General features: G+C 36.3%; 1 protein-coding gene across 4 annotated transcripts in view; it reads right to left on the bottom strand.

The window, feature by feature from the left end:
* Positions 1 to 6,414: 6,414 nt before the first annotated feature.
* Positions 6,415 to 13,270, bottom strand: part of USP15 (ubiquitin specific peptidase 15) — a 112,005-nt gene continuing 105,149 nt past the window's right edge. For all 4 annotated transcript variants that reach the window (XM_079139665.1, XM_079139666.1, XM_079139667.1 and 1 more), the window contains 2 exons: positions 12,568 to 12,656; positions 6,415 to 8,349 (listed from right to left, as the gene is read on the bottom strand). In XM_079139665.1, coding sequence (XP_078995791.1) covers positions 8,167 to 8,349; positions 12,568 to 12,656 — 272 coding nt within the window. In that variant the 3' untranslated portion in view covers positions 6,415 to 8,166. The remainder of the gene's footprint in view (positions 8,350 to 12,567; positions 12,657 to 13,270) is intronic.

Genomic DNA, 13,270 nt, shown 5'->3' with positions numbered 1-13,270 from the left:
ATTGGCAAAGATTTTCTCCCACTCTGTAGGTTCTCTTCACATTACTGATAGTTTCCTTTGCTGAGAGAAAGCTTTTTAGTTTGAATCTATCCCAGTTGTTGATTCTTGCTTTTATTTCTTATGCTATGGGAGTCCTGTTAAAGAAGTCTGATCCTAAGCCAACAAGGTGAAGATTTGGACCTACTTTTTCTTCTATAAGATGCAGGGTCTCTGGTCTGATTCCGAGGTCCGTGATCCATTGTGAGTTGATTTTTGTGCAGGGTGAGAGATAGGGGTTTAATTTCATTCTGTTGCATATGGATTTCCAGTTTTCCCAGCACCATTTGTTGAAGAGGCTATCTTTTCTCCATTGCATATTTTTGGAACCTTTGTCTAGTATGAGAAAATTGTATTTATTTGGGTTTGTGTCCATGTCCTCTATTCTGTACCATTGATCTACCTGTCTATTTTGGTACCAATACCATGCCATTTTTGTTACTATTGCTTTGTAGTAGAGTTGAAGATCTGGTTTTGCGATAACCCCTGCTTCGCTCTTCCTGCTAAGGATTGCTTTAGCTATTCTGGTTTTCTTATTCTTCCAGATGATTTCATAATTGCTTGCTCTATTTCTGTAAGATACATCATTGGGATCTTAATTGGAATTGCATTGAATCTGTATAGCACTTTAGGTAGTATGGCCATTTTGACAATATTAATTCTGCCTATCCAAGAACATGGGAGATCTTTCCATCTTCTAAGGTTTTCTTTAATTTTTTTCTTTAGTGTTCTGTAGTTCTCATTGTAGAGGTCTTTCACCTCTTTTGTGAGATTGATTCCCAAGTATTTTATTTTTTTGATGCTATTGTGAATGGGGTGCTTTTCCTAATTTCTCTTTCTTCAGATTCATCACTTATGTATAAAAATGCATTGGATTTATGAGCATCTTGTAACCTGATACTTTACTGAATTCACTTATGAGTTCTAAGAGTTTTCTGGTGGAATTTCCAGGTTCCTCTAAATATATAATCACGTCATCAGTGAACAGGGATAGTTTGAGTTCTTCTTTTCCAATTCGTAACCCTTTAATTTCTTTGGTTTGTCTAATTGCTCGGGCTAGAGTCTCAAGAACGATGTTGAATAGAAGTGGTGAAAGAGGGCATCCCTGCCTTGTTCCAGGTTTTAGGGGGAATGCTTTCAGTTTTTCACCATTTAGAATGATATTGGCCATGGGCTTAGTGTAATGCCGGCTTTCTTTTTGTAAGTTCTTTTAGCTTTTGTTTATCATGGAAGGATTTTATTTTTTGTCAAATCTGAAAGTAAGTTTTGCTGGTATAAGATTCTTGGTTGGCATCTGTTTTCTTTCAGGGCTTGGTAAATGTTGTTCCAGGCCCTTCTAGCTTTTAGGGTCTGGATTGAAAAATCTGCTGATATTCTTATTGGTTTCCCCCTGAATGTAATTTGATTCTTTTCTCTCATGGCCTTTAAAATTCTGTCTTTATTTTGTATGTTAGGTATTTTCATAATAATGTGCCTTGATGTGGGTCTGTTGTAATTTTGTATATTTGGAGTCCTATAAGCCTCTTGTACCTGGTTTTCCATTTCATTCTTCAGATTTGAGAAATTTTCTGATATTATTTCATTGAATAGATTGTTCATTCCTTTGGTTTCTCTAACCCTTCCTCCATCCCAATAATTCTTAAATTTGGCCTTTTCATGCTATCCCATAATTCTTGTAGTTTCTGTTCATGATTTCTTACCATCTTCTCTGTTTGGTCAACTTTGTTATCAAGATTATTTTGTCTTCAATATCTGAGGTTCTGTCTTCCAGGTGTTCTAACCTATTGGTTTTTCTATGGAGTTTTTAACTTGGTTTATTGTTTCCTTCATTTCAAGGATTTTTTTTCAGCATCTCTAACTCTTGAAATGATCTTTTCCTTCCTGTATTTGCTTTTAACTGTTGATTGGTGCGATCATTTAATGCCTACATTTGCTCTTTCATCTCTTCCTTCAATGCCTGCATTTGCTCTTTCATCTCCTCGTTTGCTTCCCTGATTTTTTTAATTATGTACATTCTGAACTCCCTTTCTGACATTTCTTCTGCTGTGCTGTCATTGGGTTTTATTGATATAGTATCTAGGTTTGTTTGGGACATTTTCTTCCCTTGTTTTCTCATATTGGTCAGATATCAGTGGAACTTTGTGATATTGCAGAATTCTTCTATTGGCTTATAGTGTCCCTGTAGATTTCCAGTGTCTCACCTTCCTGCCTTCAGTACCCTGAAGTCTTGGAGGAACTTGATAATGCAGTGCTTCCGAAGAAAGCTGCCCCCAGCCTACTTCTGGTTCCAGGGCTTGGTGCTGGCTCTGTGTGGAAAGGCTCTCACTGGGGCGCCTGCTCCGAGAAGCTTGCCGTGTGGGAGGAGCCCACTGCCGGAGTGTGCAGGGCTGCCTGGGGAAGACTCTAGCTGCCCTGCCCTACTCTGATAAGCCGCCCCTATCCGGGCCTGCCACCCAGGCCAAGCTTCACTGGGTGGGGGAGACTCACCCCGTGGCTCTATTTTAGTCTGAGTCTCTCAGTGCCTCCCCTTCTTGAATCCTGGGTTCTGGAGTGACTGGAGATGCAGTCACCCTCTAGTCTGCCATCTTGGATCCCCCTGTGGAAAAAGCCTGCAGCCAGAGGGGGCAGGGCTGCCTGGAGAGGTCTATGGGTGCCCTGCCCTGGTCCCAGAGGCTGCTTGCGGGTCGGAGCTCTCCGCTGGCTTGGGCTGGCTCTGTGTAGAAAGGCTCTCACTGGGTGGTCTGCTCCGAGAAGCTAGCCTTGAAAGGCGCTTCCCCCTGGAGGGAGCCGGGCTGCTTGGGGAAGTCCCTGGCTACCCTGTCCTGGTCCCAAAGCTACCTGCAGGCTGGAGCTCGCCGCGCTGGCTCAGGGAATTGGAGCTGGTTCTGTGCAGAAAGGCTCTCACTGGGGGGCCTGCTCAAGCTAGAGATGCTGGCCGTGTGGGAGGAGCCCACCGCTGGAGTGCACAGGGCTGCCTGGGGAAGACTCTAGCTGCCCTGCCCTACTCTAATAAGCCACCCGTATCCGGGCCTGCTGCCCAGGTCGAGCTTCACCGGGTGGGGGAGACTCACCCCGTGGCTCTAATTTAGTCCGAGTCTCTCAATGCCTCCCCTTCTTGAATCCTGGGTTCTGGAGCAACTGGAGATGCAGTCACCCTCTAGTCTGCCATCTTGGATCCCCCATTTGTCTTTTGAGATTTTAGGACAAAGCATCATGTCAATTCTTGATTTTTCCTTAAATGGTCTTATCCCTTTGAAAACCTAGAGTCTTTTCCTTTCATCACTTTGACAAGTTCTAGGCTCCCAAAGACAGAGTCAGGGAATAATTAGACCAAGATACGATGCTGGGCAAATTTGTTCCCAATGTATGTAATTTGCCAAAATACATTGAACTGTTTTACATCATCTATTTAAAAATTTTCCAATGGTGGAATGAGACAGACATCATTACCCTATGCACATGTATGATTACACAAATGGTAAGAATCTACATCGTGTACAACCATAGAAATGAAATTATGTACCCCATTTGTACACAATGTGTACACAAAATGTGGTCTGTAAAAAATAAAAAAAATTTAAATGTTGAATATAAAAAAAATTCTCTACCCCATCATTAGTGAAAATAAGGCCTGATGAGTATTGGAACTTTTATCATTTATACATATTCATGTGTGTGTACATGTACGTATACATATGTATGTGTATATATATACATATATAAATATATATACATATATATTTTTTTAAATTTGTTTTTGGTGGTGGTGGTATTGAACCTCAGTATTGAACCCAGGCACGCACCACTGATCACATGCCCAGCCCTTTTTATTTTTTATTTTGTGACAGGTTCTCAATAAGTTGATGAGGCTAGACTCAAATTTGGGATCTTCCTGCTGCAGTCTCCTGAGTAGACAGGAGTCTACTTGCCAGGCCTTAATCTCTTAATCTTTATATTCCCAATTCTGTTATTCTGAACTTATTCTAGGTAGCTTATAAAAAATTTGAAAAAGATTATGAAAAATTGTTTTCTTAACTCAGTTTAAAAAAGTGAAAATTTTGTTATCACAGCTATTTGGAAATTCTTTTTCTTAATATAAAGTATGAATTAAGCACCTAAAACAGTGAACTGTGATGCCCCAAACCTAGAAAGTATAAGAATTACGCATATTTCTCACTAGAAAACTGATAATGAACAATACACAATATACAACTGCATATAAATGACAAAATCAGCAAGGATATAAGTAACACTCACCTTTTGCATTTTTCTATCCTTTGGCCCAGTGACACTTAAAAGAATTACTTGGGAATATCAATATATTTTGAGACAAGCTGTTTTCAACATTTGTCAAATTATTCAAAGCACAAAATTTTTGGAGTAAAAAATATGAACAAAGATTTGCACAATTCTCGTTTGACTGCAGAAATGTGATTTGTTTTCTTTTTCCTATCACTCTTTTGAGATTTTAGAGGACCTCTGGCTCCTTTCCCTGAGTATACGATGTAAGAGTTCCCCACACAGTTACCTTAAACATTTAATTGGCAAGGATGTGTTCATCTGTATTGCTCTAGTGCTGCACATCAGAAATATACTAAGTAGGAAGGGTTGGGAGCAGGCAGCAAGGACATGCACTGTTAGAGAATTTAAAAACAGTAAATGGGATAAAAAGTGACTGGCTCTTCCTTATCACTACACAACAGTATTAAACATGGTCAGTGAAAAAATGTTCCTCCTCTCAGGTGGAAAACTCTCCTCTTTCCCCTTCCTCTGATATGCCACATTTACTCATAGTTTCCCAGCTTATTTCTCACAAGATATCCTCACTTAAATGAAATTAGTTATGAAAATGCACGGCCTTGACATTACCTAATTTGCTACTTGCTAATTTTCTTATTCCCAAATCAATGCTTTGTATGATTTTAGATCCAGTGATTATAGGAGAAAGCAAGATATTTAAGGAATTAGGCTGAAGCTTTTTCTTGGAGATTAATTAAAACTAAATTATATAAAAAAAATCAGAAAAATAGTCTGGAAACTATGGTTGCATTTGGGGAAGTGGAAAGAAGGGCATGTTTAAGTTAGATGAAGGAGAAAAAGCCACCTTATATTTAACATTTAATTAAAATACTAACAAATCTACATAAATTTGTGAAGTTAATTTTAAGAGAGAAAGATTAGTCAGAATTCTCGCCAGTGTTCTTCTTATTTAATATTTAGGGTTGAAGACTGAAGATACTTTTGAAGCAAAGTCATTAGACTTCAAGATGATCTGCCATTCAGACTAAAGAAATCTTTAATGAGGATACCACGCAGTTTACAACTCTTTCCCATAAAATACACCATCTCACATTACCTGTCAACAATCCTGAGGCAGACTCTAACACAGTAAGAGGTAGTATATATCTTAGGATAGAATACTGTGCCACACAGTAATTGTGTATATTTCGGGATATTACTTAAATGCTTCATATACTGGTTTTTCTATATGAAAAGTGAGGTTAATGACAGTTCCCACCACAGAGTTGTTGTAGAATTGAGATAATGCATATAAACACTTTACTAAAATGTCTGGTCCATATTAAATAATTACTAACTGGCAAAGCTAGAAGAGTTCAAATCAAGATATATTTGTACTACCCTGTATTACCTATGGATATCTACTTTTTTAATATGTATTTTTAGATGTTGATAGCCTTTATTTATTTATTTTTTTCATTTATTTATATGTGATGCTAAGAATTGAAACCAGTGCCTCACACATGCTAGGCAAGCACTCTATCACTGAGCCACAACCCCAGCCCTGGTATCTACTTTTAATTAGAGTTATATGTACTGTCCTTTTGAACAATTTTATTTTTTTGCAGCTGATAATGACATTTGAGTTTGACATAGTCAATGGTATTATTAACATCATTTCCTAAATTTCTTTCAATGGGAATAGAAGTTAATAACAGGCATTAAAAACGAAGTGGTCTTTATGAAGAATAAAGGTAAAGGTTAAATTCAGGTCTTGAAAAAGTTCATTTGAACTTTAAAAAAAAAAAAAAAAAAGGAAAACAGAAATATAATCTTCAGGGTAGAAAGAATGCAGTTCTGTGAGAGCAGAGATTGTTTATTCTCTGTCTCCAGACTTCAGAACAGTGATTGGCAGGTACACAAACTTTTTTTAAATTTTTAAGTGAAAAAGAAAACAAACCAAACCAAACAACAACAAAAATCCCTACCTTAAAACATGTCCTCAATAGGATTCACTTTGTTCTGACATGCTTTCCTAATATTAACTATATTATAACTAAAAAGTCTAGCATACAGTCATCTATTCATAAGATAGGAAATTGTTATCAAAATATTCAGAGTAAGAAATAAAAGACTAAATAAGGCCTTGAATAGCTTTATTGAAATCTGTATAAATAAACATGCACATTTCAAATGTAAACTCAAGTGAACCCAAGTGCAGACAAAATTTTAACCTCTGTCATGCAGGAGGTTAGTTTACATTAAAAAAAAAAATGAAAGAAAGAAAAAAGAAAAAACCCCAAAGCAGCTTTTAAAATACCAGGATGAAAAACCAGCTTTAATATCAAGGTATAAAGCAAAGCCATGATCAACATACCTCATTTATCCTGGTCAAATGCATTTTTTTTCTTTACTTTAAAATGCTAACATAAATAAATAATTTACCAAAATGTGCACTCACAGAGTGAACTTTTATTTACAATACACAATTTATAATCTATTGTATTTGATTAGTTCAAGTGAAGAACATTATACTTTTTGCTTTATTAACAGTGGGACACAAAGCAATTTCTCAGGTAGTCGATATGTGAAATGTGCCCCAGCATTTAGATTTTCTATTAAAGGCAGTTTGTATGCCAATCGACAATACATTCTTTCAACTAGATCAAAGGGAAAAAAGCAGCAAATGAAAATGCTTCAAATGTTCACACATATATTTGGCATCCTGGATCCTTGAATGTGGTGAACTAAAATCAAATTCAAGGTTTGTATGCTTTATATACTGTACAGGTTCTGACTCTGGAACATGCAAATGCCATTTCTCTTATAACAAGTTACCTTCTGAGAAAAGCTGTAAGGCTATGGTGAATTCCATCAGGAACACACAAAGAAAGTTAACAGACCTACCTTTATAGCCAATTGTCCATTAATGATTTAAAGGCTAGTATATGAAAAAAAAAAAAAAAAACTCTCATCTAAGCTTGATGCAATTATTACTATGGATACAGAATACTACTAAGTATGTCCTTATATTACAATAATTGGGAGCGCTAAAACTTGCCAAATTACCAAAAAATGGGGTAGAGAAAAACAGGCAGCAAAAATTTAGTTTTGGACCAACACCAGATTAAAGACAGCATCTTACAGCATGTAAAGAAAAATTTGAATGTCTGAAGAATAGATCCCAGTAGCAGTAAAAAAATACTTACATGTAACTGAAAAATGACTTTAGAATGTAGCATGAAATCTAGAACCTGTTTCCACAGTGGCAATAAGAGGAATATAATAGACTGGATTTTTAATGATACTAAAAAAGGAAATTACTTTTTCAAGATTGTTTCTTGTATCATGATTTGGTTTTTTAATAGGCCCATATTGATTACCAGGGATAGATTTAAAATTTTGGTTTTCCAGCACTACTGCAGTATTTATGCCATATTGATACTGCAGTTAAACATTATAGTATATGGCAGCCGAATGCACATGAACTAGATTATCCAAAAACTAAGTTCATAGTTTTCTTGCAGTATTATCAGAGCAAAATAAATGACCAACATCCACAAATTTAACATTTGTCATCAACTCACATCCAAAAAAATTAAAGAAAACATAATTCATCAAAACAGCAGCAAACTTAAAAGGGATTTATTTGTGATTTCCTATATATATTTAGCTTGTAAATACAAGACTGTAAATGTATTATGAGACAATTTCTGTTAAAGTTTTCATTGTGTTTCACTTCAAGTACTGCACAAGTTAAAATCTGATAAAGGATTTACATTCGGTTATCTGAAACTCCCCATCTCAGACTTGTTTTAATGTGGTGGGTAACTTCATTTCCATAGATACCACCAGCAGGAAGTCTCTCTTTTATGGCTTCTAGGACTTTCATTAATTAGTGTGCATACAGTTTTCATTTTCTATATCATTGTCATTATCATTGCTATCTTCATCACTTTCTAATGGGATGCCTGTGGCAGCTGAAGCACCTTTAGTTTCTCGGTCAAGAGGAAAAAAGCCAGTTCCACTGAAAGTGTCTTGTCTCTGGTAGAAGAGTACATATGCTGCCTTGGACTGTCAAAACAAACAAAGGGTGTTAAAACAGTCATAATTCTCAAAGACCACATTAACTATAGTATGAGTATTTTAGTTGGTAATCAATTTTGATGACAAGGCAGAAATCAAACAAAAACCACACATGGTCAAATGGAAGTTACTAAAATTAAGTAAATATAAGGTGAGTTCTATATACAAAGGAAAAATACTCTTGGATGAAAATTTTTTTTCTGTTATTTGGACTAAGAAATATATGCAACTATAGAACAGAGGTGAGTTTCTTTTAATGTAGTAGTTTTTTCATCCCATGTTTGTGCTATAGTCCAACTTCTCTTACTGTATTAAGAACATTTTTTCCAACAATCACCTCTGTATCCTTTCTGTGTGTGTGTGTGGAGGGGTGGTGGTGTGCTGGTGATGTTGCTGGGGATTGAACCCAGGGCCTCCTCATGAGTACTAGGCAAGCACTCTACTGCTGAACATCCCCCTTCCCCCATCACCATATACCTTTCTATTTTATTTGGTACTGGGGAGTTAACCCACTGAGACACATTTCCAGCCCATTTTATTTTTTATTTTGAGTCAGGGTCTGTATAAGTTGCTGAGGTTGGTTTTGAACTTGATCCTCCTGCCTCAGCCTTCCAAGCTGCTGGGATTACAGGGGTGCACCACCACGCCCCACTCACTGCGTATCTTTAATGAGTCCTTATCTTCTAGACTTTTCTCTTTGGCATTAAAAAATATTTAAATCTTTTCTCATTGTAAATCCCTACCATTCTACCTTCCCTTCTAGCTGCCACATACATCTTTCTTCCTCACAGCCAGGCTGATGGGGTAGTCTATACCCATCACTCACTCTTATGCAAACTCAATTCAATGTAATCTAAACTCTACCCAAACCATTTTAATAAATTGGCTTCCAATGGGTAACAGCCTCTGAACAAACAACATAAAGGGGTGCCCTTTTAAGTTCTTTTGGTCAATTTCTCTGCAGTATTTAATGTCTTTCTTCTTCTTTTCCCTTCATCAGACAATTTTTAGCTTCCTTGAAATCATTTCTCTTTGATCTGCTATCTCTTCAGGTTCTTCTCAGACTCTTCTGTGACTTCACTAAATCCTAACCTTTAGGTTCTGCCCTCAGCTTACCTCTCTTTCAGTTTGTATCCTCTCATTAGATGACTAATTCAAGCTTATGGCTTCAATTTCTACCTAAGGCTGACAACTTCAATTTATAATTTAAACCAGTTATCACCTTTACACTCATTAACACAACTACATAGTAGAAATAACTACAACATAGCTATCCATATAGGCACTTCAAACTACACAGCAAATTTTCTTCATAAATTCCCAATCTTGGTTAATGTTAAAGAGTCACTTTCAAATCTCCCTTCCTGCATCTCTACATCATTATTTATAAAATTTTATTTATTTTATGCTGTAAATATCTCTCAAATTCATTCTCCTTTTGTCTAGACTGGTACTACCACTAAGTTAATTACTTAAATTAACTGTGACAATCTCCCTGCATGGCCTTTCTACTTTCTTTATTCAGTGCCTTCAAATCTATCTTCCTTAGTGTTCTTCTAGAGATGTTAAGATACAAATTTAATAATGTCATCCTACTGCTTAACAATCATCTAATGGTTTCAGTCCTTTTTTTTTTCTTGTACCAGGGATTGAACCCAGGGGTGCTTAACCAATGAGACACATCCCTAGCCCTTTTTATTGTTTATTTTGAGACAGGGTCTCGCAAAGTTGCTGAGGGCACTGCTAATTGCAGAGGCTGACTTTGAACTTATGATCATCCTGCCTCAGTCTCCCAAACTGCTGGGATTATAGGCATGCACTACTACACCCAGCTGGTTTCTCAGTCTTTTAAGGAAACATTTAAACAACTGGGATGTCAATTTTCTAAATTTTCTAAAAGTTCTAAATTTATCTCCAGCCTAATTTCTTCCTCATATTCCTATAAGAACTTTCCCTTTGAGTCAAAACAAATTATTTGCTGTTCCCTTAAAACGTCATGCTGTCATGCTTCCTTTCTTTTGCAGTATTGTTTTTTGCTTAGAACACCTTCGCTTCTTTTATTTACTCTTATTTGTATTAGCAGACTCAGGTCAAACAGCACTTTCACTATGAGAATTTTCCTGGTCTTATTTGCTTAAACCCCAAATCTGAGTTGAGATAGAAGTCTCAGGTGTGACCATAGTAAAATATTTAGTGGTACTTATAATACAATTATTGACTTATTTGTCAGGCTTTGTGTATGTATGTGTGTGATATTGGGGATCAAACCCTTCAGAGATAGTTATTTTTTGTTTTTGAGGTACTGGGGATTGAACACTGGGGTGCTCTACCACTGAGCTACAACTCCAGCCCTTTTAATTTTTTATTCTGAGATAGTGTCTAGTTAAGTTGCTGGGGCTGGCCTTGAACTTGAGATCCTACTGCCTCAGCCTCCTGAATAGCTGGGGTTACAGGTGTGCACTATTGTACCCAGAAGACAGACAGCTATCTTTTAATGATGTTTGGAATGGAGTCCTAATATAAAAGACACCATATCTATACGTAAGGTACTCTAATACTGGTGATGTTCGCACAAAAAATCACCTAGGGATGCATTTCTCAGAATGTATTCCTGTTGTTAAGTGACCCGTGATTGTGTACATACAGATACACACACACACCAACCACCATCATTATTAAATGCTTGGCAAAATCAAATTCATGTAGTGTACATAAACAAGATCAATTATTATTTAAAAGTAGGATTAGGGCAATGGACTTTGAAGGAAGGGATGTTGGCAATTTTAAGATATTTGGGTTAGGAGATTAAAGAGGAGTACAGAAAAAAAAGTTGGGGACAAAAGAATAAGGAGTTTAAATATAAACTGGAAATGTTAATTTAGGCATACACCATAGAATGACATTTTGTTCAATGATGGACATCATATATGATGGTCATCACTTAAGATTGTAGAACAGTCTAAATGTGTAGTTGGCTATATCACCTATGTCTATGTAGGAACAATCTATGATATTTGTACAACAGATTACCCAGAAACGCATTCTCAGAATGTGTCCGTTTTAAGTGATGTATGACTGCAAGCACACACACACACACACACACACACACACACACACACTTTCTCTCTCTCTCTCTCTCTCTCTCTCTCTCTCTCTCTCACATGGGGAAGGAGAAGAAAAGAGGGGAAAGAGGAAAAAAACATTATTTCAGAGCTATTCAAGCAACGACAGAATAAAACTGTCAACAATTGGGCTCAGAAATTTATTAATTTGCTTTTATAAGATGAAGATTTTAAAGCGTTAAAAACTAAAAGGTTAGTCTCTGCCCTCAGGGAATATATAACTTAATTTGGGAAATAAAGTAAATGAGTTAGTGTTTCTCACATCAACAGAAAGCCTTCTGAATAATAAACATCATACGAACAAACACAATATTTCTCACTCTTTGTAGTATTCTAATGATGGATAAAATTTATAGAGCTGAAAAATTTATAGAAAAATCAACCCTTAAAGAATTTTTAGCTTTCTTCTAAGAACACACTGCAGTCATCATCTCAATATCTGAAAATAAAAATCTGCTCAGACGTGAAGCACAACAAATGTGGATGATAAATGAATGTCAGTGTAAAGAGATGTAACATCCTTATTTTTCTACTAGTGAGAAAATATCAGGGTAACAAGATACAAAAGGAGTTAATCTTTTAAATAATTACGTCATTTTGAGCTTAAATGTCTAATTGTCTTGGGATTTAAAGATCATAGGTATGGTAAGACACTTAAAGGGGTTTCCTTTCTGTTTTAACATTCTGAGTTTAAGTAGTCAATATCTAGAATGCTAAGAGCTGAACCTATTTTTTAGAGGAAAATTAATTTTCATTAGGAACTCCATTCATCTTAAAAATTATCGGAAAATTTTCACACTGCAATTTATGCTTTTGTTAGTGGGAGAATTTGAAGATGAGAGTCCACTTAAGGCACAATTTTATTTTTCTTTAGCTGTGAGGACTGCTAGAATACAGACGATAGTGTCCACGGACTCTTATTAATTTGCCTTTTTTTTAGGGGGTGGGTGCTAGGGGTTAAACCCATGCATGCTAACCAAGCATGTCTTCTACCTCTGAGCTACACCACCATCCCTTCCCTTTTGCTAATTTTTATTCATTTCTTTAAAAAGTTGATCCCATGATTTTTAGGAAATAAACTTACCACAATTTGGTCTTCAGATGCAGTGGAGACACTACTGTCATCAAAATAGTACCATTTTCCATCATCTTTATTTTTTGCAAAAGCAGTATCTAATGAGAAAATAAAATCACTTCTGTGACTAAAACGATCTACGGAATTCTCAAAACTCTATAATCATCTACACAATGGTTTAAACTCTAAATTGTTTATTTAACAGTATTTACTAAGAACCTACCATGTGAAATAAATGTCTCATATTTTGACTGCTATTGGTTTCCTCTCCCAAAAATCAACCATGGAAAAAGCCATGGGAGGAGAGGGAAGTAAGGGTCAAACTTAAAAAAAAAAAATGAATAAATAAATAAATTGGCTAGAGGCAGCAGTGAGAAGATGAGAAGACAGGTTAAAAGAATATTTTTAAATTCCACAAATGGGACAACCATTGTCTGATTCTCTGTCACAGATTACCAGTAATACTCAGGTCTCCTGAATCAGACATATGCTGTTGTTTACAAGTGCTGCTGGGTTAACAAAACACTTGACAACTAGTGTGGCAATTCATGTACTCTGATAAAAAAAAATCAGCTTTGCAAGGAGTTGAGGAAAACAACAGTGCACTGAATAGCTTCCTTTGAGTATATCCTCCCCCATTTTTTCCCCTTCCAATTACCTAGGACCTTTGATGAACAACTTCTGTAAATGTTTTGTTTTTTGTTCTATGTCC

This window comes from Sciurus vulgaris (genome assembly GCF_902686455.1).
Source record: "Sciurus vulgaris genome assembly, chromosome: 5".
Lineage (NCBI taxonomy): Eukaryota > Metazoa > Chordata > Mammalia > Rodentia > Sciuridae > Sciurus > Sciurus vulgaris.
This window is presented reverse-complemented; position numbering and strand designations above follow the sequence as displayed.